Consider the following 25,300-nt stretch of genomic DNA (forward strand, 5'->3'; position numbering starts at 1 on the left):
TCAACAAAGACCGGAAGAGAGTTTATGATTTACAGTAAAGCATGACATATTTTTTTAAAAAAATTATGTTGTTTAATGCATCTTAGCAGTGTTAAATTATTAATATTTTGAAAAATTTACTTTATATTTGATCCTACCATAAATTTTGGAAACTTATTAGGCCGTAAGCTCATTACCCCTTTTCTATGCAGCAGAGTAGATGGAGCTGGGATCGAGCAGTAAAAAGCTTAGGGTTTAAAAATTATTTAATTACTGAAATAATTTAATTTATTTTTTATTAGTAACTGTGGACTATTCTTTTGAATAAATACAACAGTTTAATCGTCTCTAGGAATGACATGAATAAAAGATGGGCTTTGCATGTCCTGTGGGGTGGGATTTGCGGCCGTCCGTCACATCCTCGGCTCGGGCGATCGAGTTGGGGCGCGACACCCAGTAAGTACTAGAGTCGCTCATGAAGGTTCTAGTAAAGCTTTTCGACACAAGCCCCCGCTTGTTACAGAGCTCTACGGTCTTCAGCATCATATTGTGAAAAATACATGCTTACCTCGTTCCGGAGCTTCGTCGCACGAGCCCTCAGGTAATGCCGTCAACACGCGCATGTTAAGCCCAGACCGCTACAGTATATGATACCGTCGCGTGAATAATCCGGTACGCGAACTTACATCCGTTTTGGAGCCTTTATATGCTCAAAGACATTTGTACAAGCCGTTATATGCTAGAGAGACTGCCGATAAAGCAACTGGATGACCACCCTTCTTTTTTTTTCGCAAATGAATAACAGACTGGCCACAGTTAGATGTACAAAGATAAATTTCTTGCTCGGAAGATATTGCTGCATGTACTCACGTTGCAAATTAATAACAGATGGGCCATGATTATCTCCAGCAATTATTTGTCTTTCGTCCACACGTATAGCACCAGATTTTCCGTTGGCCATTGTCAACTCCAACAAAGAGGCCTCTCCTTAACCGTTTCACTTTCGCACAAACCCACTTCAAGAAAGAGCATGCCCAATGTCTATATAATTGTATCTTGCAATCCGCCATCAACGATAGTGCAGCAATTTCACAACAGTTCCATATTTTGACATCTAGCTAGTTCGAGAAAACAGGGTTACCATGTGCAACAGCCACAAGATTGACTGGCAAAGCGTGACACAGAGCACACTGTAAACAATTCATCGGTCTCACAATGCACGGGAAGAACAGATGACAAACCGTAAAGCTATACAATTCAACTGTCGAACACATACCCTGCTTTTCATGAGAGCATCTGGACTTGCAGAGAAAGATCTCGAGCCCCGCCGCGAGAACTCTCTGCTGTCAAACAAACCCCACCTTTTTGGTGCACCATAAAAAGAAACTTTACCGATGGCTTGATTGATGAGAAAGATATGGTCTCTCAATCGACCTTCTCGGGCTAGGACCTGTGCTTTCTATTGTGCCAGAGTGTAGATCCTTCGGCACCGGCATGCACCCAAGTTTTCTAGAGATGACGCGAGTGGAGTTGATCAGATCGTGAGGCCTACTCACCCTCCCCATCTCTTGCTTTATGTTTACGAATTCTAGTTCCAGTTTTCTGACCCTTGACCTCATTCGCTCCATGTCCACTCTCAGGACCCGGTTCTCACGGACCAGTGAAACCCACCCATCTCTTTGCAAGAGTTGTCCAGCCATGTCACCAGTAATGGCAGCGTCATCACTTTCTGATGCATGAAGACAGTGAGAAAGGGCTGTACGCAGCCTCAACTGCTCAAAAAACAGAACTTGGAGGATGATTCTAAGTGGCAAGCGCTCGTTATGCGATGCATGTGTACACGCTTCAATGGAAAGCTTCCCATAGTCTATTATGCTGCAAAGCTGCACTCTCTCCTTCTCTGGAAGCCAAGGGTGTGCCTGCAGAAGAGACATCAGATTATGAATACTTGAAGCACAAAATTGTTATACCCTTTGTCTAAAAACTACGCTGTTGGGCAACACCAAAATAACAGCTAGAGTATGGCCTTCCAATATATTTCTTCTAACGTTGATTCGTACATTACTTGCAGTTTGCTTTTTATGCGCATCTGACTTGAGCAATATATGGATAAGATACATCACTAATCCAACATGATTAAAAATGCATGCATTTACCCTAATGTATGTTCTAAAAAAATAGGTCATTCTGAATACAATCACAGGCAATTACACAAACAAAAACTTTGAGAGTATTAGGTATTCAGCAAGCCATTTTCGTCTAATTAAATTGGCTACAAAGCACTAAGTTAGAATATTCCTTATGCTTTCAATGTTAGACATTAGTTGATGCATAGAAACTATTTGGTAACATCACAAATTAGACATTGGATTTTTACAGGAACCTGATAATACCTTGCTCTAAGATCCAGGCATTATAATCTCTCTCTCTCTCTCTCGGTAAGATATATGTGCTATAACCAAAAGTGATGGGAGTAAGCAAAGTAATAAACTATGATATAGCCAGACAAGATGAATTAAAAGATTCAAACCTTGAAATATATATCTAGTGCTCCATATAGTCCATCATCCAGGGATCTCAAAGATTCCGGAAGGACCAGCAGGAGAGACTGCATCTTCTTGGGTTTCAAGTTGACATCAGGAGCAACCTCAGCAAGATAACTGTCTATTAACTTTGCGACTTTACTTAAGGGACTAGAGGTTGGAGATGTAGCAGGATTAAAAGAGGAAGGTGAAAATAGTGCAATATTTAGTTCCTGTGAAGATAAGAAATGACGAATAATCCGCTCAACACAATCAGTGTCATATAAATAATCAGAATCTGAGAAATTAGGAATTAAGAGACCATCGAGTGTTGCCCATTCAAGTTGCATGCCTATTCTCCTCTCCAGAGAGTCCCTACATTGCTGGCAAACATTCAGTATCATAGCAACTCGTAGAAGCCCTAACAGATAGCGGCAATAAGACTTTCCCTTCTTTCGAGGAAGCAGCTTTTCAACACTTTCCAGTAACAGTTTTTGATCAACTGAAGCTGGTGCCATAGCGAAACTTGCAAGACTTCTGGTTCTGCCTGCTTGCCCACTCTGCCATCGGTCAAGACCAGGTAAATACTTTCTTGAGTAGTACATCAGCGCACCAGCTATATTTTCTGATCTTATGCCTCTTTCCTTCATTGTTTCTATCAGTCTCTTAAACATTGGCACACCAAGGCATGAGATGTCTTCAAACCACCAGTCAGATAGTGAGGCTCTAATTCTAGCCCCCGTGTTTATTCCATTCCAGAGGATACTACCACCAGGGCTTTGTAAACTCCCATACATCATCATCGGCCATCCAAACAAACTAGGATCAGTACATGCCATCGTCGAGAGAGCATTAAGACATTTGCTCACAATATGAAGGGTTTCAGCATTTGAAATAGAATTCTCAGACCTATGCAGAGCCAGTATGCAATCTTTCCAGCTATGAAAGATAACTTTGTGGAAGAAACTTTCCGCCACAGCCAGTAAATTCTCCTCATCAAATTGCTCTGTCATTTCAAGATATTCTGCTGCAGAATACACCATTAAAATGTTTTTCGGTGTCAGTTCCACTCTGACTCCATAGCAGAACTGTGCTGCAAATAAAAAGGCATCAGGCCCTCCAGGACATCCGACTAATGTAAGGCACATGTCCTCTTTTGTATTTCGCAGTTGTTCTACCATATGTGCAATCTTCCCACATTTTGACAGCAGAGGAAACTGAAGAGGCAAGCGCAGTCATAAATTATTTGCACCAGAATGAAATAATATCCTAGTGTTCCCTTAACGAAAATAATGAGAGAAGATCTATAGGTAACTTGTTTTTTCCATCTGAATCATTGTCAAAGAATAAATAGGATGAATGCAAAAAGCATCCAAGACAGCAGTAACACTAGCAAAACTATGATTTCCATGTACAATTCATGTAAAAAGCATCCAAGACAGCAGTAACATTAATAAAACTATGATTTCCATGTACAATTCTGCCTTCTCAAAATATAATGGATAGATTCATGACTTGTGAGCAAGCATCATATACAATTTCACAAAAAGGAAATTAATGCAAGGTGCATATTTCTTTTCTGTGTGAGTAGAAATATTTATATATTGGCAAGAAAGAAAAGTACAAAAATAATTTCACTCATCATTTACTTGCCAGTATAACTTCAAAAAAATAAAAACAATGGCAAAAAGTCAATATTTATATGTTTTCCTCTTGGAAAATAAGGTCAAAAATTCACAATACTGATGATATAATAAGGTTAGATGAGAATAACTTGCTAAGCAGCAGTCATGTAGTCATCAAAGATAATAGTAGAAATACGTTTTTCAGAAATAAAATGACTGCGTTTGTGATCAGGAAGTGCATATACTTCAGGGAAAAAAAGAGAGAAGGCAGATATTGCTGCATTATGATCAATCATGGAGAATTCTTGAAGATAGCATTGCATAACAACAAAGCAAAAGTCACTCATGATAAGAAACGAGGGAAAAATGACAACTAAGGGCTTGATTGCTCTCAAATTCAAAAATCACAAAAAGCTTTAAAGAAAATCAAATCAAATATCACAATATCCTCTAAAGAAAATTGTTGGCTAGTTCACTATACTGAGGCAACATGCTTCTGAACAGGCGAAGCATTACTTGATACATTACCAATGGCAAATTGCAAATCCACTCACTAACTGCAGCAGAACTGTCAATCAACCAATATTGGGTTGAATACACATATGGACCAGTTCCGTGGCTGCCAATGATAGTGCAGACTAAATCAGTATACAAGTCCAGCCACCATGCTTAGAATAAGAAACTAGGACTTTGTTTGTTCATGCAATATAGATCAGGGTTGTATCTTTTGCATAAAAGAAGGATTCACCTTCCTTAACATGAATCCACTATTGGATCAGCCACCACAAAATCTCAAAGTGCTCCAAACTAGGGTATGCCGTACCGGCCTGTACCGGTACGGGCCGATACAAACAGGTCCGGGCTTGGACTGGTACCAGATCAATGTGAGATCCAGTACCAGAAGTTTTTAATGAAAAACTGGCAGGTATGACTGCTGTACCGATATAGGATCGGTACGGGATTGGTACGTACCGGTTCGGACCGCCACCGGTACGCCGACCGGTACGGCGGACCTTGCACCAAACTCTGTCATTCATCTATCTGCGCAAAGGAAGGTGAATCCTTCTTTCGCATGAAAGATATACCCCCGACCCTATAGAGATGCAATGTTGGTCCCATGTATGACTTAGATTACATCTACCACATTATTTCCATAGATAGGATATCACGCCGAGACGCAATTTGTTAGCATGTTCAGGTCATTGTGCAGAACTCTTTTACTTCCTTCTGCACGTGCCTTTCATGTAGCCTTTAAAAGTTCATACCAGCTGAGGCTCACATAGGAAACAAGGGGATAGAGTAATTAGTTAAATGGTACAGAGATTGTACAAGACCAGATTTCACTATATTGCTCCTGGAGCCGAGTTATCAGCTCCATTGTGATATTTGAAAAAGCCAATTCCAAAGAGCCCGGCCATTTTTATTCATCTCAATTTGCAAGGGTATAATATCGACAAAACATGATGAATTACAAGTACGTTTAGTTAAGATTAGACTAAGTTTTAGACATAACAAAGTTCAGATTATCCAATTTCTTCAGGTTGGTAGCCTGATCTGCGAATGATTCAACATTCCAGTCTACAAATGATTCAAAATTCCATGCTAAAAAAAAACCATATAATTAGTGTTGAGAAAGGTGTCTTAGATGTCCAAGCAGCACAGCAGAAACACTTAGGACTGCTTGAATTCTCTGATATGCACACAGATCTTCAATCAAAAAAAAAAAAAAAAAAAAACGAAGTGGGTATAAATAACTCTGATTAAGGGTCACAACAGGATCAGGCTAAACACGGGACAAGCTTTGGTAAAGCAGAATCTTTCATGTCAACTCAAATTCTGAAGTAGAAATATAAAAAATAACCTTAACAGTCCATCAGGGTATCAAGTAATTATTAGAAAAATCTGGGATGTTGGACCCTAAAATGATCGCATCAGCTTTCTCCGACACCTATCAATATAATAGCTTGGCCATTTATAAGCATAGACCTTGAAACTGTGTTCTAACCGACCGGTCATGGCATACCATGCCGGATATTAAAGTTTTCATTTTCCAGAAAAAGCTCTTGCAATATATCAACCGTATTTGACATATGGCTTGAATAAATTCATATACGTAAAGATACATTCACAGATGTGCACATACATAGACATAGGCATACATATTGTGCATGTAAATACATGCAAAAGATATAAACATGCATAAGAAAATAGAAATGTGGAGCAATGTATGTAAATAAGTATTCACGTGCGTATGTATATCTATTTAAATACAGAAAATATATGTGCATATGCACGCCTATGAACATATAGAAATGAATTTGTATAGCACAGACATGTGTACACCTATGTATGTGGATACATAAAAAAGTATGTACAAAAATATATGTACACGTGGGTGTATATATGCTTGTGTTCATGCATGTATACAAATATGCATATCAATAATGGTAGCAGTGACAAGCCTACAGTAGATACACCAAGGGTTGATGTATTGGTACTGGTCCATGTAATGATATCGTAGAGGTATGGTACAGACTGGAATGGTACTCCACAGGCACATGGTATGCCTCTTGGTGTGCTCGTACGAAAAAATAGAGGTGATGTACCATATATCAGCATGCATTGGTTTCAAGGGGTGTACAAGTACCAGGACTTTACCAGTATGGTAAGGTACAACCAATATGGACTGATACACACCAGTGCTTAAATCGTTGAGATACAAAGTGTTAAATGATATGATATGGTGCACAATGTTATTTATCTCATGCCGTTATTCTATTCTAAGCCGAATAACAAACTAATTTATTCAGACATGGCAGGCAAATACCAAGTCTGTTATTGCTGAAACCAATGAATAAATGCTTGCTACTTCTCCAGTATGGTTATAAACTAGGAATCTGAAACATCTATTGTTCTCATTAACTTATATTGTTAGTATCTGTTGCCTACTTCAAATAGATTAAGCGGTTTTTTCTTGACCCATTATTCACGATGTTCCACTACCAGTTATTCCAATTCCATATTAGCTTACATTGTTAATACGTGTTTCCCATTTCAAAGATTAAGCAATTCTTTTTGACCATCCATGTTCCCCTACATGTTATTATGGATCTATTTAAAAAGGAAAACAAAAAAGAAACAAGCACAAAATGGTGGTCTGTATTTTTATTAAGGAAAAACTGATAAACAATTTCATCACCTATACCAACATTCTAGTGAATAATATGATGTAAATATATTCACCATGGCCACAATCTTCAACTTACATTGATTCCTAGTTTGCTGTTCGTATTTGAGGAATTGCATGGATTTTAAGGGCGTTGTTTTTTCAGTTCACAGGTATCTGATATATGCTTTTGGATTTTTAATGGACCCGGATCGGCCCAAGTTCAACAAAAGCTGAGCTAACAAAAGAACACCATGGCTGGACTGTGCCAGGAATCCAGCAGAGGCCAGAACCCTGTCCCAAGCATTAGGGTCCACCGTGCTCATACAGGTTCAACTGGACTCTAGCATAAGTCCAATTATGAAGGTAAAAATGTAAGCATTCTAAACCAACTAATATGTTTTGCTTCTATTTCACTTCTTATTTCAGGGGGGTTTTTCTCAAGTCTTCATTCCTGTCTTGAAAATATATCCTACTTCCTGTAATGGGATGGGGCTTTACATGGATTCAGATGGGGACCTGAACCTCAAAATCCAGTGATGGAATAATCTAGATTCAATAATTAGAGAGTTTGACTAGACTTGGGCCTTAAATTACAAACTGGACCAGACTTGGACTTACATGGGTCTAGCCCAGCTCAAATCCATTTTGTTTACAGCCTTAGTAAATTTGAATCTGTTTTTGTTTTGTTAAATGATCATAGCCATTCATACAGCATAACAGAAGTTCATGAGAAAGAATGAAAAAAGGGAAGATTAAATGCTTGCTAAGTTGTCGCTACTTACTAAGACTTGCGAACATGTACCTTGTGGAGATGGAAGAATACTCCCTCAACTTCAATAACAATATCACTTGGAAGACCAGTGCTACAAAACCTGCATTCATCAAAGCATCTCACTGCATAACTTTTATTTGTAGGATTCAATTTAATTCCAAAATGATTGGTTTGCAAAAGTTTCATTAAGACAAGAAGTAATTTATTCCGATCTTGATATAACAAAAAATATAACTTCACATTTTTTGATCAGCCAAGACAAATAGGCATAAAGATGTGCGCAAAAGAACTATCTACAAAGCTTGCCAATCTCTCCCCCTCCCCCCCCCCCCCCCCCCCCCCCTCCCCTCTCTCTCTCCCTTCTTCCCTAGAAGGGACAATATATATATATATATAACTATGTATGACTGCAAACTAACCTTTCCTGGATGTGCTTTACCTCAAACATCTCATCCACCCTAGGCCATTTGCAATCTTCTCAAAGTTCTACATGTATGGGGATGGCATAAAATCTAAGATAGTGTTTAAAAAAGCAAAGGATGGTCTAAGAAAACAATAAAAAAAGCATATTTTTGAAAATGATGGATATCAATATTTTATATCATACTTGGGAACAAAATGAGGACAATACCAAAAACAGGCAAAGAAAATGGGACTTTATAAGGGATCTGAGGACTATACTTTCAGGTTGAAGAGAAAGGAGAAGAATGAAGATGACTGAATTTTTTTTCTCCTTGAAAATTTTATGCAAGCACCTGTTCCTCCAAGACCAATTTATGAACTTCTCTTAAGGTCAACCAACTTCCTCCAGCATGGAGTTCATTCCAATAGGACTCTTAATTCAACAAGGAAAAAAAATAACATCTCAATCTCTTTTGAAATAGCATGGCATAACTTATGTAAATAAATATGGGCTCAAGGCTGACCGTTGATGAAGATGAAGGCACACCATGAATCGCCCCCCCCCCTTGGCCCCCCCCCCCCCCCCCCTGCCCCCCCCCCCCCCCCCTCTCTCTCTCTCTCTCTCTCTCTCTCTCTCTCTCTTCTTGCACCAACTACCAACTATTAGTAATGCTGATCACAGCCCCCTCCATTGTAACTCAAAATACATGATTTCTCCTTAATGCCTGCAAAATTCTTTTCAAGGTATTTAATCACAAGCATTTTTCAAGGCAAATATATAAGCAAGATATAATTCTTTTAAAACCTACAATGATATCTTCTAACAAGCGATGGTAACATTGCATGACATGGACTTGGAGCAATTCAATATTTATAGATCTTATGTAGTGACCTGAAAAGTCATGTACATGAGCTAAAGAAAGTTTGTATTTCAGATTAAACAAGATTTTGTGTGCAAGACTGAAAACATATTATATCACGTGAAAAGCACCAGTCAAGGCAAACGATTTAGTGAATTACAGAATAGTGACAAGTACCAGAATCAAGAATGAAGGATTTATCTAATTTTAGGTGCTTGCAGAAAAACTATTGATTTATATCCATGCATACTGTTGCTGGTGGTCCAAACCGAGAACGATTGACACGACGGTGTGAACGGGGTTCCGCCTGAGTTGTCTTGGTTGGTACTGGTTGCGCTCCACCTTCCGCCAAGGAACCTGCAAACAAGCCTTGCACCACCACCAGGGTGGTGATGGCCCTCCGACGGTCAAGTCAGAGGAGATTGGAGGAGGAGAGATGATAATCACAAGTGGGAGAGAGTGCTCTGGGAGGTATTGCTTACCCCCCCCTTCTCCCCCCAGCCGCATATATACCTGGCTGGGAGGTCTCTCAGGGGGGTTTGTCGTCGTGGGGCACGATAGAATGGCCACTGACATGGCCGTTACGGGGCGTCGTGGAGCAGCGCTGGGTACGGTCATGGCAGGGCGTAGTGGAGCTCCGCTTTGTACGGTTGATACAGGAGATCGTGGGCAGCATCGGGTACAGCCGTTGCAGGGAGTAGTGGAGCAGGAGGCCGCGGCGTGCCTCTGGAGAATAGCCTGTCGTTATCAAAAGATCTCCGACTCGGGGTCGGAATGCTGGATCATAGGGCAGCCGACCCGGGGTCGGGCTGCGAAGCCGAGGAGGTCCGACTCGGGGTCGGAGTGCTGGATCATAGGGCAGCCGACCCGGGGTCGGGCTGCGGAGCCGAGGAGGTCCGACTCGGGGTCGGAGTGCTGGATCATAGGGCAGCCCGACCCGAGGTCGGGCTGCGAAGCCGAGGAGGTCCGACTCGGGGTCGGAGTGCTGGATCATAGGGCAGCCGACCCGGGGTCGGGCTGCGGAGCCGAGGAGGTCCGACTCGGGGTCGAAGTGCTGGATCATAGGGCAGCCGACCCGGGGTCGGGCTGCGGAGCCGAGGAGGTCCGACTCGGGGTCGGAGTGCTGGATCATAGGGCAGCTGTAGCTTTCCTGGATACGCGTGCCGATCACGTGGGGCATGGCGGCTCAATTCCCCCATAACAGTAGCCCCCCACTTCCGAGCCTGGAACCAGAAGGGGAACAGGTGAAGGGAGTGATGTTTCGAGATTGCCGCCATCCTTCGGAGAGGCGCGCGCGCTTCAAGCTTCCCGCCTTCTTTATGGCGTATGGCGGTTGCTGCTGACCTGGCAACCTGAGGATTTCGGCGGACATCCTTCCTTAATGGTGTCGATTCGCCTTTGGGGTGCGAGCGACCCTTCGGCGGCCAGGCGTCTTCTGGCGTCATTGAGGTGTCACTTGCCCTTTCGCCTATTTAATCGGGGGCCCTCCCCCGTCCGTCTTCTTCTTTACGGACATTTTCGAGTTTCTCCTTTGCGCTACCATTGTTGCCGCCGAAACGTTCGCTTGCTTTTCCTTTGACGCTCTCGGAGCCGTTCTTCCTCCTCTTCAAGTGAGTTTCCCACTCTTCTACTTTGAGCTCTTCATACTTTTTCTTTTTGTACTAGTGCACCCCAGTCGTTCCGGCCTTTCCCTCCTTCTTGACCCCGTCCTGACCGTAGATTGGCCATTAGGGATGGGCGAAGTGGGAGCAGATAGCATCAAGTCAAAACTGGTCGCCGAGGACTTAGACGGATTTGTGGCTCGGTACCACCTTCCCGAGGCCTGCAATGTCACGCTCCCAGGGCCTGAGGAGAGGATGTCTCATCCTCCTCGAGGGAAGATCGCCATCAATGAGGGCATCCTCCAGGCCGGGTTCCGCTTTCCCCCTTCAGACCTAGTCTTACAGGTGCTCCGGGGTTTAGGAATGGCACCGACGCAACTGGTGCCGAACTCGTGGCGTGCTCTGACGGTCTTCCAGGTTCTCTGTCGCTTGCATGCGATTCCCGCCACCTTGAACGTTTTCTGGGAGCTCTACGGCCTGAGCGGCCACCCCCAGGACAAAGGGTGGTGGTGCTTCGCAGCGCGGCGAGGGTGCGGCCTTGTCAAGGAGGGTCCTACCTCCATTCACCACTGGAAGGAGCGCTTCTTTTTCGTTGATGCAGACCCCTCCTGGGAAATCAGGGCAATCTGGGGGACGCCGGTGAAGTCCCCAATTGGCCTGTCGAAGTTGTCGAGGGAGGAATCCGAGGGCGTCGCCGCCTTGAAGGGGTTGGTCGCCGAGGGCCAGCTTCCCCCGGTGGGCCGCCTTATTTCTAAGGATACCTTGGTGAACGTCGGTTTGAGCTCGGTCCCCACCGACCGTGAGTCCGCCATCGTTTCTTTAGCTCTTTTCTTCTCTTTCGTTCCTTCTTCCTTTCGGTTTCTCAGTCCCTGACCATCCCGTCCTTCTTGCAGAGGTCGACGACGTCATGCGGTCGGTGAAGTCGAAGGCTGTTGGTAGGGCGTCCCTGCTGGAAGCAGTCCGGAGGAGGAAACGAGCTCTTCCGAGCGGGGCCCCACCGGCGAAGAAGTCCCGTAAGGAGATACCTCCGATGCCGACCGACGAGTCCGGGCCCACCGGTCAGGGAGATGTCGTGGGCACCGACCGGCAGCTGACGCTGTATCAGCCCTCCGGTGGTAAGGTTGCCGCTACTCCGGAGGTGCCACCTGAGCCTGCTCAAGACGGACGGGTCGGACGTGATCGGTCCCCGACCCGGCCTTCGACTCGGTCGGCTCCTGATGACTCGAGGAGGGACGCGCCGAGGCCCCGGCCGAGCGGGACCCTATCAATTCCTGGGGCGACCCCCGCCCCGAGCGCGATCAGCCGGACTCTTCCCCAGGCGATGGATAAGGGTAAGGCTGCAGAACCACCATCCGGCTCCGGGGAGAAATCGGGGTCTGCCTTCACTACCGATGGCGCCCGAAATCTCATCGAAACAGTGTTGCTGGAGAAGGACCGTCGGCGGGTCCGGGAGTTGGATGTCTCTGACGTTGGGGCCGCCAGCTGCGTCTGTCTCATGTCGGTGAGTGTTCTTCTGGCCGTCTTTCACCATTTATTGGCTTTGTTGTTCTCCGCCTGACTCCCTTATTTTTCCTATTTCTTAGCTCGCCCAGTACATGATCCGTCTGGAGGAGTGCTACAAGGAACAGGCGGGGCTTTTGGCGAAGGCCGAGGACCGGCTGAAAGCAATGGAAGAGGGAGGCCGGGCTGCGGCAGGCAGGACGACCGGGGACCTCGAGGCGAGGCTCCGGGAGGCCGAAGAGCGGGCACTCGGCTTCGCCGCCCTGGAGGAGCAACTGTCAGAGGCTCGGGAGCAACTCAAAGCCGCCTCGGGCCTCGAAAGCAGGGTCAAGAAGGCGGAGGAACGGGCTGAAAAGCAGTCCCGGAAGATCGCGGACTATCGAGAGCGGTGGGAGAAGGCCCAGCGGTCTGCCGACAACGCCTGCGACCGAATCCGCTCTTTTGAAGCCAAACTAGGCGAACTGGAGTCGGCCCTGGAGAAGTCATGCACGGACGTCCAAGAGCTCCGTTCGCGCCTGAAGGAAGCCGAGGCCGCTCGGGTTGCTACCGAGGCGAAGCATAAAGAGGCTCAGGCTGATCTGCTGAGGGTCTCCTCTGAGGCCGAAGGCCGGATTGTGGCGAAGGTCTTGGAGGCCAAGGCTCAGATTATGGAGCGAGCTGAGGCGGAGCTGGCCGAGAAGAGGGCGGAAATCGGGCGTCAGGCGGTAGAGGCTTATCGCCAGTCCGCCGAGTTCGCCCATGATATGTCGGAGGCAGTGCGGACCTATCGCCAGTCTGACGAGTTTGTCCATGACGCGTCGGACGCGGGGGCCGAAGCCTTCACCTTGGGCTTCGAGGAGGGCCTGGCAAGGGTGTCGGCTAAGTATCCCGAAGTTGACCTGAGCGAGATCTCCCTCCTGGACTCCTCTCCGGCGCCATCGCCTGCTGGTTCTCCTGCTGCTTCCCTACCTCCCGCGGACGAGTCCGGCGTTCCCGACCTGGGAGTTCCTCCAAGCTGACCTCTTGTACCTTTCATTGTCTTTTTTATTTTTGTATGTCGGCGTTTTGCCCAATTGTATGGGCCTCGGCCCTGAAAATTAATGCACGTTGAATATTTCTTCATCTCGCCCTCGTCCTCTTTTTTTTTTTTTTTTTTTTTTTTTTTTAGCTCTTGGTTGCTTCTTGCTGACTTTTGATTCCCGAAGTTCTTCCGGCGCTAGGCCAGGCATCCGAGGGTTAAACCTCAGGAAACTCTTCCGGCGCTAAGCCAGGCATCCGAGGGTTAGGCCTCAGGAAATTCTTCCGGCGCTAAGCCAGGCATCCGAGGGTTAGGCCTCAGGAAATTCTTCCGGCGCTAAGCCAGGCATCCGAGGGTTAGGCCTCAGGAAACTCTTCCGGCGCTGAACCAGGCATCCGAGGGTTAGGCCTCAGGAAACTCTTCCGGCGCTAGGCCAGGCATCCGAGGGTTAGGCCTCAGGAAACTCTTCCGGCGCTAGGCCAGGCATCCGAGGGTTAGGCCTCAGGAAATTCTTCCGGCGCTAAGCCAGGCATCCGAGGGTTAGGCCTCAGGAAATTCTTCCGGCGCTAAGCCAGGCATCCGAGGGTTAGGCCTCAGGAAACTCTTCCGGCGCTAGGCCAGGCATCCGAGGGTTAGTCCTCAGGAAATTCTTCCGGCGCTAAGCCAGGCATCCGAGGGTTAGGCCTCAGGAAACTCTTCCGGCGCTGAGCCAGGCATCCGAGGGTTAGGCCTCAGGAAACTCTTCCGGCGCTAGGCCAGGCATCCGAGGGTTAGTCCTCAGGAAACTCTTCCGGCGCTAAGCCAGGCATCCGAGGGTTAGGCCTCAGGAAATTCTTCCGCTCGCTGGTCGGCCAAGGCTGGCGCAAGCCGAAGCGACCGGTCGGGGCTTCCGGCTAGTCTGCTCCCGGGATGATCATCGGGTTAGCCAGGCATCTGAGGGTTGTCAAGCCTCAGGGAAATTCCGCTCGTTGGTCGGCCAAGGCTGGCGCAAGCCGAGGCGACCGGTCGGGGCTTCCGGCTAGTCTGCTCCCGGGATGATCATCGGGTTAGCCAGGCATCCGAGGGCCGAGCCTCGGGAGATTCCACTCGTTGGTCGGCCGAGGCGACCGGTCGGGGCTTCCGGCTAGTCTGCTCCCGGGATGATCATCGGGTTAGCCAGGCATCTGAGGGTTGTCAAGCCTCAGGGAAATTCCGCTCGTTGGTCGGCCAAGGCTGGCGCAAGCCGAGGCGACCGGTCGGGGCTTCCGGCTAGTCTGCTCCCGGGATGATCATCGGGTTAGCCAGGCATCCGAGGGCCGAGCCTCGGGAGATTCCACTCGTTGGTCGGCCTAGGCTGGCGCAAGCCGAGGCGACCGGTCGGGGCTTCCGGCTAGTCTGCTCCCGGGATGATCATCGGGTTAGCCAGGCATCTGAGGGTTGTCAAGCCTCAGGGAAATTCCGCTCGTTGGTCGGCCAAGGCTAGCGCAAGCCGAGGCGACCGGTCGGGGCTTCCGGCTAGTCTGCTCCCGGGATGATCATCGGGTTAGCCAGGCATCCGAGGGTTGTCAAGCCTCAGGGAAATTCCGCTCGTTGGTCGGCCAAGGCTGGCGCAAGCCGAGGCGACCGGTCGGGGCTTCCGGCTAGTCTGCTCCCGGGATGATCATCGGGTTAGCCAGGCATCCGAGGGCCGAGCCTCGGGACATTCCACTCGTTGGTCGGCCTAGGCTGGCGCAAGCCGAGGCGACCGGTCGGGGCTTCCGGCTAGTCTGCTCCCGGGATGATCATCGGGTTAGCCAGGCATCCGAGGGCCGAGCCTCGGGACATTCCACTCGTTGGTCGGCCACTTGTCGCTCGCCGCCCATCGGGGTTTCTCTGTGCCCAGCCGCGACCGTGTTTCTCCTCTCCTCCAAGCGTTGCCTGGGGGGAACACGAGAAGGGTATTAAACGCTAATTAATGCGTTACCTGGGAAATCGGATCGCCAGTTGCTGCTGGTGAGGAGTGTTAGTTGAGCGGCCGCGATACGCGGGTTCTTCGAGGAGGATGCGGCCTGGGCGCGAGCGGAGACACGTGGACCTAGGGGTATACGTCACCCGGATCGTCCTGCACAAAGAATGCGATTTAAGGAGAATGACGCTTAGGAAATCGCGGGGAGATACGCCTCGGGAGCCGGAACGGCTCCGGATTCAGTGCGCCTGCATTTATTGGAGCCACCCGTATCGGAACTACCAGGGGGCCGCAGCTTGGCTATAAATACAGGTGCAGGTACGATGGAATTTGCCAAGCCGGAGCTGCAGGTTGCCATGGATCGCGGACCTCCTTCTTGGCATATGACTGAGAGACTCCTGTCGAAGGAAAGGGGAGGCGCTCCCCTTACAACTTCAGCCAACTAGCCGTTTCATCTGGGATCAACAAGGAGGGTCTCCCCGGCGGAACTCCGCTCTAGGCGTTTCATCCGGGATCACATCTCCCCTCCTTGAAGTTCAGCCTCCCGGTTGAGCTCTGCGCCGGACGCTCAATCCGGGACCGCGCCTCCATATACTCTTCCCCCTTGAATCCCTTCTCTTCCCTACCACTGGGGAAGATGGGAATATCCTTTGGAGGCGGCGTTCCCCTGGGGGCAGCGGGAGCTTCTTCTGCGGCGGCTCCTCCTCTTTTTGGTGAGGTGCTGGATGGCGCCTCCGGTTAGAAGCACCCACTTCTGGTGGGACTGCAGCCGCCCTGGGTTGAGGGTTTGGGTCCCCACCTCTTCTTTACTTTCTTTACTCCCTAATTCCCCTCTGGGAATTCCTTGTAATCACACGAGCACGCCACTGTAACCAGAAATTATTGAAATGAAAAGTATTGCACCTTTTTAAATTGTCTTTCTGGCCTTGTTGTTCTACTGGTAATACATCCGCAGGTTAGCGGAATTCCAGCCCCTTGGAATTTCTCGGCCATCTAGGGCTTCCAACTGGTAGGAGCCAGGTCGGTTTACCCAACGAACTTTATACGGGCCTTCCCAATTTGGCGCTAGCTTCCCACCTTCCGTAGGTTGAGATGCCTTAGCTCGCCTCAGCACCAGATCTCCAATTCTGAAAAGCTTCGGTCGGACTTTGGAGTTGTAATATCGGGCCACCCTCTGCTGATACATTGCCATCCGTACCTGAGCCATTTCCCTTGCCTCTTCCAAGAGATCCAAGTTCCCTCGGAGTTGCTCTGAATTGGCCTCGGGTCGGTGCGCGGCCACCCGAGGCGAGGGGAGTCCGAGCTCCACGGGGGCAACGGCTTCCGTGCCATAGGTTAGGCTGAAAGGCGTCTCTCCAGTAGGAGTCCGTTGTGTGGTCCGATACGCCCAAAGGACATTCTCGAGTTCCTCGACCCAAGCTTGCCCCGTCCGGCCGATCCGCGCTTTGATACCTTGGAGGATTGTCCGATTTGTGACCTCGGCCTCGCCGTTGGTTTGGGGATGCGACACGGATGTGAACCGATGCTCGATCCCGAATTCCTCGCAGAAGTCCCGGAAGTGCTTGTTATCAAACTGTCGACCGTTATCCGAGATGAGGACCCGAGGTACTCCAAATCGGACAATGATGTTCTTCTTCACGAACTTCCGGACTTGTGCCTCCGTGATGGTGGCCAGTGGCTCTGCCTCCACCCACTTGGTGAAGTAGTCGATGGCGACAATCAAAAATTTCCGCTGGGCCGAAGCGACGGGGAATGGTCCGAGGATATCCATTCCCCACTGTGCGAAGGGCCAGGGCGCGGTGATTGGCGCCAAGGGGACAGAGGGGACTCTCTGGACGTTGGCGTGGCGCTGGCAGGCGTCGCATTTCCGCACGTGGTCCTTCGAGTCCTCCAACAAGGTCGGCCAATAGTAGCCTTGCCTCATGATCTTATGCGCCAAGGACCTAGCCCCCAAGTGCGATCCGCAGATGCCTTCGTGGACTTCGCCGAGGGCGTAGGCCGCTTCCGCGGGGCGGAGGCACCTTAAGAGGGGGGCGGTAAACGAGGTCCGATACAGCCTCCCTTCATAAAGTACGTAGTGGGCGGACTTCTTTACAAGCCGCCGGGCCTGATCTTCGTCTTCAGGGAGGATTCCTTCGGCGAGGTAGGCGACGAGCGGGTCCATCCAAGACGGCTCCGGATCAATTGCCATCACCGCTCCAGCCCCGTCAATGCTCGGGGCATCCAGGGTCTCCAGGTAGATTGCCCTCGACAAGTTGTGCGCGTCTGCGTCCACTAGGCGGGACAACCTGTCGGCCCTGGCATTTTCGCTCCTCGGGACCTGCTGAATGTCAACACTGCCGAGGTCGGGAATGAGTGTTTGCACCTTCCGGACGTAGCTCTGCATGGTCGGGCTCCGCGCCTCGAACTCCCCTCGAACCTGCCCGACCACCAGCTGGGAGTCGGTGAAGACTTTCAGACGCCGGATGCCGAGCTCCTTGGCGAGTTTGAGTCCCGCGACTAGGGCCTCGTACTCCGCCTCATTGTTGGTCACTGGAAATCCGAACCTCAAGGCATACTCGGCTATCACTCCATCGGGATTGGTGAGGACCAGCCCAGCCCCTCCACCTTCAGGGTTCGACGACCCGTCAATGTGGAGCGTCCAGATCGGGAGATCGAGGCTGGGTGTCTCCGGCGGCTTAGGTTCCGCCTCCTGCACAGTGCACTCAGCGAGAAAGTCCGCGAGCACCTGGGCCTTGATGGCTGGTCGGGGCTGGTAGCGGATGTCGAACTCACCTAGTTCTACTGCCCACTTCACCAGCCGTCCCGCATTCTCTGGATTGCTGAGAATCTGCCGCAGTGGTTGATCGGTCAAAAGGGTGACAGAATGAGCCTGGAAATAGGGGCGAAGCCTCCTGGTCGCAGTCAGCAGTGCGAAGGCGATCTTCTCAGCCTTCGTGTACCGCGTCTCGGCATCCCGGAGGACTCGGCTGATGTAGTATACAGGCTTCTGAAGTCTTGCCTCTTCCCGAACCAGTACTGCGCTGACTGCGGTTGGGGAGACCGCCAGGTAAAGGTAGAGCATCTCCCCCTCTTGCGGCTTGGACAGCAGGGGAGGAGACGCCATGTACTCCTTGAGCTGGTCGAACGCCGCATGACATTCGGCCGTCCAGAGGAAGTCTTTTGGGCGCTTCAACACCTTGAAGAATGGTTGGCAGCGTTCGGCCGACTTTGCCACAAATCGTCCGAGCGCGGCGACCCTTCCAGCGAGCTCCTGAACCTCCTTCACTTTGGTCGGAGGGGACATATCTTGGATGGCTTTGATCTTGTCCGGGTTGGCCTCGATCCCCCGCTGGTTGACAATGAAACCGAGGAACCTCCCGGCCGAAGCACCAAAAGCGCACTTCGCTGGGTTTAGCTTCATGCGAAACTTTCGCAAGGTGGTGAAAGTCTCCTCCAGATCTGCAATGTGCTGGTCTGCATGGCGGCTTTTTACCAGCATATCGTCCACGTACACCTCCATATTCCGGCCGATCTGCTCCTTGAAGATTTTATTGACGAGGCGCTGGTAAGTGGCGCCAGCGTTCTTCAGACCGAAGGGCATTACCTTGTAACAGTACAGCCCCCGGTCTGTTATGAAGGCAGTTTTCTCCTCGTCCTGTGGAGCCATCATTATTTGGTTGTAGCCGGAGAAGGCGTCCATAAAAGACAGTAGCTGATATCCGGAAGTCGCGTCGACCAGTTGGTCTATCCGTGGAAGCGGAAAGCTATCCTTGGGGCACGCCTTGTTCAGGTCGGTGTAGTCGACGCACATCCTCCACTTCCCGCTCGCCTTCCGGACAAGTACGACGTTTGCCAGCCACTCGGGGTAGCTCACCTCTCTTATGAAACCTGCCTCCAAGAGTTTGTCTACCTCCTGGTCGACCACTCGGATCCGATCCGGGGCACAGTGTCTCTTCTTTTGCTTTACTGGTCGGTGGGTCGGGTCGACGTTGAGGGCGTGAGAAACGACCTCCGGGTCGATCCCAGGTACATCGGCCGCCGACCAGGCAAACACATCTGCATTGGCTCGGAGGAATTCCACTAACCGGAGCCGAGCTTCCAAGTCGAGGTTGGCACCGACCCGGACCGTGCGGTCCGGGCGGCCTTCTTCGAGGGGAACTTCGATTACGCCCTCGGCCGGCTCCCCGTGCCGCAAGGCCACTTCGTCTCTGGCGTCAAGTGACTCGACGCTTAGGGCCTCCATGGGCTTCTTCCCTTTGAGAGTTGCTAGGAAACACTGCCGTGCGGTCGGCTGGTCACCTCGGACCTCTCCAATCCCGGCCGCTGTGGGGAACCGCATGAGCAAATGGTAGGTAGAAACCACCGCGCGAAGGGCGTTCAGTCCGGGTCGTCCGAGGATAGCGTTGTAGGCCGAGGGGACACGGACGACCAAGAACCCGAGCCGCACCGTGGCTTCTGCGGGTGCAATGCCCGCAGTCACAGGCAGCTCGATGACACCTTCGGCCGAGATAGCGTCTCCAGTGAATCCTATGAGGGGGGTGGATGTTTTGTGCAACAATTGTCGGGAAAAGCCCATCTTTTGGAAGGCCTCGTAATACAAAATATCAGCTGAGCTTCCACTATCCACAAGAACACGCCTTACATCATAGTCCGCCATAGTGAGAGAGATCACCATGGCGTCATCGTGGGGAGTCTGAACCCCCTTTACATCTTCATCACAAAAAGTGATTACATTTCCGACCCGCTGCCTCTTCGCGACGGCCACTCCTGATACTTCCGCCGAGCCCCCTGCGTTCCTCACGGGCCGAGAGCAGCCCCCAGTGATGGTGTGGATCACTCCCGCAACGGGTCGATTCTGCTCCCGAGGCTCCTGAGGGGCCGGGTCGGCTGGACGCGGGTCTGCGGGGGGACGTCGGTCGTTTACATATCGACCGAGACGCCCTCGGCGAATGAGAGCCTCGATCTCGTCCCGAAGCTGGAAGCAGTCTTCGGTATCGTGGCCGTGGTCTCGGTGGTACTCACAGTACGCCCGAGAAGGCTTCCTCCCAGGGATCTTCTTCATCTGCCTCGGGACCGGGAGGTCCTCCCGCCCCTTGACCTCCATGAGGATCTGGGCCCGGGGGGCCAGGAGTGGGGTGTACCGGTTGAAGCGTCGGTGCGGAGAACGAGGGCGTGTGGCGCCGTGGTTCCTTGCTGGTGACGGGCTTCTGCGCCGGCGTTGAGGCGTCGGGCTCCTCCTCTGGGGTGCCTCTTTTCGCCTTTTCTTCCCGGGTTTTAGAGGAGCCTCGGCGGCCTCCTTGTTCCGGTGGGAGGCTGCCTCCTCGGCGTCTGCATACTGGTTTGCCCGAGACAACAGCTCCGGGAAGCTCCGCGGCAGGCGTTTGTCCAGGGAGAAGGTGAGTCTGCCCTTCCGGAAGCCTCGCTTCAGGGCTGAGAGAGCCACCTCCTGGCTCAAATTCCGGACCTCCAGTGTTGCCTTGTTGAAGCGGGTGAGATAATCCCGCAGGCTCTCTCCCTCGTTCTGCCGGACATCGAAGAGGGAGTCGGAGACCAGTCTTCGCCGGCTACTGACGGCGAAATGGCTGATGAAGAGACGGGTGAACTGGTGGAAGGACTGGATGGAATTAGCCTCCAGGCCGGCGAACCACGCCCTTGCCGGGCCGCGGAGGGTCGCCGGGAAGGCCTTGCAGAGGAGAGGATCCGATGCTCCATGGAGGAGCATAAGAGTCCTGAAACTCTCCACGTGGTCCCGTGGGTCCGCCGCCCCGTCGTAGGGTTCGATCGCCGGCATTTTGAACCCCGGCGGGTTTAGGGTTCGCAGGATCCTTGAGGCAAGCGCCGGCTGGGAGGAGATTTCCAAGTCGGCGAAGGGATCTTTGGAGTGGCCCTTCAGGACCTGGAGCTGTCTGTGGAGATCGTCCACCCGCCGGTCCAGGGAGCGCGACCGGTGGGTGGGAGACAAGGAGCGGCGCGAGGGGGACCGACTGGAGTGCGGGCCCTTCGAGGACTGGGGTGTCTGAGAACGCGCCCGGGTCCGCCTCTCGTACCCCGCGCAGCTCCGATGAGAAGGTCCTGGCAGAATGGACCGCACTCGAGAATCCTCCCCGCGCCGGCGCTCCTCTCCATGGGAGAGGAAGGAGCGCGGGTTGTGAGGAAGAGGCGAGTGCTCGGGGAGCAGCGGCTCCTGAGCCCGCTGCGGCACCCGAGAGATCACACCCTGCAGATTCTGCACTGCCTCCGCGAGGGTGCGAACCTGCTGGGCTAGCTGGTCGAACTGAGCAGGTTCGACCGTCTGAATGGGAGGAGAAGCGGTGGAATGCTGCTGAGAGTGTGTTGGGGACGCAGCAGCCTCCCGGCCAGAGGCGCGAGAGGCTCCGCGACCGGAAGCATTGGAAGCTCCGCGACCACCTCGCCGTGCCATTACGATCGTTCTGAGATTCGGCCCTTCCTCTAGCGCCAACTGTTGCTGGTGGTCCAAACCGAGAACGATTGACACGACGGTGTGAACGGGGTTCCGCCTGAGTTGTCTTGGTTGGTGCTGGTTGCGCTCCACCTTCCGCCAAGGAACCTGCAAACAAGCCTTGCACCACCACCAGGGTGGTGATGGCCCTCCGACGGTCAAGTCAGAGGAGATTGGAGGAGGAGAGATGATAATCACAAGTGGGAGAGAGTGCTCTGGGAGGTATTGCTTACCCCCCCCCTTCTCCCCCCAGCCGCATATATACCTGGCTGGGAGGTCTCTCAGGGGGGTTTGTCGTCGTGGGGCACGATAGAATGGCCACTGACATGGCCGTTACGGGGCGTCGTGGAGCAGCGCTGGGTACGGTCATGGCAGGGCGTAGTGGAGCTCCGCTTTGTACGGTTGATACAGGAGATCGTGGGCAGCATCGGGTACAGCCGTTGCAGGGAGTAGTGGAGCAGGAGGCCGCGGCGTGCCTCTGGAGAATAGCCTGTCGTTATCAAAAGATCTCCGACTCGGGGTCGGAATGCTGGATCATAGGGCAGCCGACCCGGGGTCGGGCTGCGAAGCCGAGGAGGTCCGACTCGGGGTCGGAGTGCTGGATCATAGGGCAGCCGACCCGGGGTCGGGCTGCGGAGCCGAGGAGGTCCGACTCGGGGTCGGAGTGCTGGATCATAGGGCAGCCCGACCCGGGGTCGGGCTGCGGAGCCGAGGAGGTCCGACTCGGGGTCGGAGTGCTGGATCATAGGGCAGCCGACCCGGGGTCGGGCTGCGGAGTCGAGGAGGTCCGACTCGGGGTCGGAGTGCTGGATCATAGGGCAGCCGACCCGGGGTCGGGCTGCGGAGCCGAGGAGGTCCGACTCGGGGTCGGAGTGCTGGATCATAGGGCAGCTGTAGCTTTCCTGGATACGCGTGCCGATCACGTGGGGCATGGCGGCTCAATTCCCCCATAACAAGAACTATCTACAAAGCTTGCCAATCTCTCCCCCTCCCCCCCCCCCCCCCCCCCCTCCCCTCTCTCTCTCCCTTCTTCCCTAGAAGGGACAATATATATATATATATATAACTATGTATGACTGCAAACTAACCTTTCCTGGATGTGCTTTACCTCAAACATCTCATCCACCCTAGGCCATTTGCAATCTTCTCAAAGTTCTACATGTATGGGGATGGCATAAAATCTAAGATAGTGTTTAAAAAAGCAAAGGATGGTCTAAGAAAACAATAAAAAAAGCATATTTTTGAAAATGATGGATATCAATATTTTATATCATACTTGGGAACAAAATGAGGACAATACCAAAAACAGGCAAAGAAAATGGGACTTTATAAGGGATCTGAGGACTATACTTTCAGGTTGAAGAGAAAGGAGAAGAATGAAGATGACTGAATTTTTTTTCTCCTTGAAAATTTTATGCAAGCACCTGTTCCTCCAAGACCAATTTATGAACTTCTCTTAAGGTCAACCAACTTCCTCCAGCATGGAGTTCATTCCAATAGGACTCTTAATTCAACAAGGAAAAAAAATAACATCTCAATCTCTTTTGAAATAGCATGGCATAACTTATGTAAATAAATATGGGCTCAAGGCTGACCGTTGATGAAGATGAAGGCACACCATGAATCGCCCCCCCCCTTGGCCCCCCCCCCCCCTCTCTCTCTCTCTCTCTCTCTCTCTCTCTCTTCTTGCACCAACTACCAACTATTAGTAATGCTGATCACAGCCCCCTCCATTGTAACTCAAAATACATGATTTCTCCTTAATGCCTGCAAAATTCTTTTCAAGGTATTTAATCACAAGCATTTTTCAAGGCAAATATATAAGCAAGATATAATTCTTTTAAAACCTACAATGATATCTTCTAACAAGCGATGGTAACATTGCATGACATGGACTTGGAGCAATTCAATATTTATAGATCTTATGTAGTGACCTGAAAAGTCATGTACATGAGCTAAAGAAAGTTTGTATTTCAGATTAAACAAGATTTTGTGTGCAAGACTGAAAACATATTATATCACGTGAAAAGCACCAGTCAAGGCAAACGATTTAGTGAATTACAGAATAGTGACAAGTACCAGAATCAAGAATGAAGGATTTATCTAATTTTAGGTGCTTGCAGAAAAACTATTGATTTTCTACTTCTGTTATCTAATGACATGTTGACTATCGTAGACTACACTGAAATTTACAAGTTAACTTTTTTTCTCAGCATAGAGATTGAGAGAGGATATAAAAGGTGCAAGGAAGAATTTGGATACGACAATCTTCAGAAACAGAGACATGGTAGTAATTATTACAGGGGAAGTATAGTAACCAAAATAGGAGTCATGCAATTTTTCTAGGTCGGGATTAGATCAAGTATACAATCCAGTTCTAAGACACATCAGCCTGGGGTGAAAGCCATGAACCAACTCTGCTTGTTGAGAGTTAGCGGAGTCAGATCAAGTATATCTCTCCAATCCAGGATCAATTTCAAATATATTAACAATCATCAGGATAAGACCATGCAAAATGAAAGATATAGAAAAGTTAACAGTCTGAACCCTAGTATTTATCACACTTTTCTTCCTTCCCCCGATATTACACTCTTTTTGGAGCTTTCTTGCACCATATATATCTTTATTCTCCCAAACTATTTGACCGCTCTGCATCCAGATCACAAATTGAAGTTTTCTACGAACAGAAAGTATATAAATTATGGAGCTTGCTGCATCTTTTGATGAACCCACGCATGTATATCCAAAGGGAGAAAAGGTCCAGATGCCCCCAGAGCCAGGTGATGGTTTGCAAAATTGTTCAAGGCTTCAAACCACCCAGCTCCTGTTGTTCTCAGGAACTAAAAGGGTAAATTCCTATGATGAATCTGAAGTAATCAACCAAACAGATCAGTTGTAACATTTACGTCCGCCATTCCCTTCAGGAGATGAAGAAGAAGAACAGGCAAGCAAGTCATATTATACAACAGAGGAGACACGGAGCCAGAAAAATGCATGCGAGAACTGCAGGGGATGCAGTTAGAGTATGAGAAACGTGCCTGCCAGGTGCGTGCAAATTGAGTGAATCGAAGGCAGCAAAAGGAGGGAAGGGGGAGAGGGAGAGAGGGACGTACCAATCGTCTCCTTGGCGATAGAAACGGCACGCCCTTCGAGCCATATTCTTCTTCACCACTCGACCCTCCCGGTGCAGTCGAATTCCAGCTCACCACTCCAAAGACACCGTATCATAGAAATAGGAATGAGAAACAGGTGGACATGAGGGAAGAAAATAAGAACACCGCCCGGGGTGGTGTCGCCTTCAGTTGAATTCAATTTCTTGATTCATGGGAGGGAGGGTCGGTTAGCAAGGAAGGGGGGCGCGGGAGACGGTACCGTTGCTGCAGCATGGTGGTGAATTGGGAATTATGACGAGGAGGCGAGGGCGAGGAGGAGGAGGAGGAGGAAGGGGGGGAGGAGGCAAGCAGAGGAGACCATCCAGACCAGCCCACCCACCGCTCCCCTCCAATC

General features: G+C 50.4%; 1 protein-coding gene across 5 annotated transcripts; it reads right to left on the bottom strand.

Annotated features, from left to right (window-relative positions):
- Nucleotides 1-258: 258 nt before the first annotated feature.
- On the bottom strand, nucleotides 259-25,300 carry LOC103723840 (Phototropic-responsive NPH3 family protein). 5 transcript variants are annotated; one of them, XM_088710069.2, is made up of 5 exons: nucleotides 24,907-25,294; nucleotides 24,341-24,796; nucleotides 8,098-8,167; nucleotides 2,510-3,718; nucleotides 259-1,898 (listed from the first exon to the last, which is right to left on the bottom strand). In XM_088710069.2, exons 4-5 carry the CDS (start codon nucleotides 3,680-3,682, stop codon nucleotides 1,368-1,370), a joined length of 1,704 nt encoding a protein of 567 aa, XP_088566195.1. In that variant the 5' UTR covers nucleotides 3,683-3,718; nucleotides 8,098-8,167; nucleotides 24,341-24,796; nucleotides 24,907-25,294; the 3' UTR covers nucleotides 259-1,367. The 5 variants fall into 5 exon arrangements, with proteins under 5 accessions (XP_088566195.1, XP_088566196.1, XP_088566194.1 ...); XM_088710070.2 differs by having other exon boundaries at nucleotides 8,078-8,167; XM_088710068.2 differs by lacking the exon at nucleotides 24,341-24,796 and having other exon boundaries at nucleotides 8,078-8,167; nucleotides 24,907-25,300.

Source organism: Phoenix dactylifera, chromosome 13 (genome assembly GCF_051530095.1).
Source record: "Phoenix dactylifera cultivar Ajwa chromosome 13, Ajwa_hap1_PhDact_Kaust_v1.1, whole genome shotgun sequence".
Classification (NCBI taxonomy): domain Eukaryota; kingdom Viridiplantae; phylum Streptophyta; class Magnoliopsida; order Arecales; family Arecaceae; genus Phoenix; species Phoenix dactylifera.